The sequence below is a fragment of the Perissodus microlepis genome, chromosome 18 (genome assembly GCF_051167445.1).
Source record: "Perissodus microlepis isolate ML-2025 ecotype Zambia chromosome 18, ASM5116744v1, whole genome shotgun sequence".
In the NCBI taxonomy this organism is placed as follows: domain Eukaryota; kingdom Metazoa; phylum Chordata; class Actinopteri; order Cichliformes; family Cichlidae; genus Perissodus; species Perissodus microlepis.
The window spans coordinates 33,267,197-33,268,192 of NC_140478.1; the positions used below are offsets into that span (position 1 = coordinate 33,267,197).

A 996-nucleotide genomic window follows, 5' to 3' on the forward strand; every position below is an offset into this window, starting at 1 on the left:
CTGTGATCAGGCTCCTCCTTCTAATCCACCAACTTAGTGTTGATGAAGACTAAACAGAGAGATCACAGCTTCTTTATACTTGCTGTAGCTCACAGTTACTCTACACTGCAGATATGACGCCTCTGTTCATCTCAGTGCTGCTGGCTGCTATGTGCCTCGGTATGAACACAACTCTGTTTCTTTGATATCAACATTGACGTGATTCTTTAACAGCACACTGATACTGTTTGTTGGTGTTTTACAGAATGCAGAGCACAAAAAGACAACGTGCTGCAAGCAAAAGGAGAAGAGACTGCTGCTGAAGGAGGCACAGTAACACTTGGCTGTCTCTATAACAGCAGCATCTCATCAGGTAATAATCTCTTCTGGTACAAACAGGATGGAAACAACAGCCCCAAATTCATCCTGAGTCGTGTTAGCATCGATGATGGAAAAACAGCAGACGAGTTCAAGGAGAGATTTTCATCCACACTGGATTCCAGCAACAGATCAGCTCCTCTGAAGATCCAGAAGCTTCAGCTGTCTGACTCTGCTGTGTACTACTGTGCTCTGCAGCCCACAGTGACAGGAAACAGCAAAACTCTGTACAAAAACCTTTGGAGCAAAGACAACAGAATACTCCACAACATCCACTAGAGGGAGCCACACACTGTTAAACCTCTGATTCTTGTGTCATTGGACTGATGACAAAGACAACAGAGAAATGAAGCAGTAAAGATCAGAGACAGAGACAGAGCTGCTGTGGAAGCACAAAACTATTTGATTGGCTCAGCTACTACACTGGCCCCGCCCACTAGACCTGAGCTCATCCAATGACATTATTTGTTGGTCATTGTGCTGCAGTGGAAGAACATTGTTCATGTGCTGTCTGTCTGGCTTTAATAACTCCAAAGACATGTTGCTGCACCTCTTTTTGCTTCTATCTCACATTATAGGTGAGTTTAAGAACAGGGATTAAAGTTTAGTTGAAGCTGCTGCATTAAGCAGATATACAGA

At 43.8% G+C, this 996-nt stretch overlaps 1 gene segment (V, D, J or C); it reads left to right on the top strand.

Moving 5' to 3' along the window:
• LOC146368658 (T cell receptor alpha variable 18-like) lies at window positions 1-763 on the top strand. The segment is given in 2 exon segments: window positions 1-159; window positions 245-763. Coding segments are annotated over 2 exon segments (438 nt in total).
• Window positions 764-996: the final 233 nt, after the last annotated feature.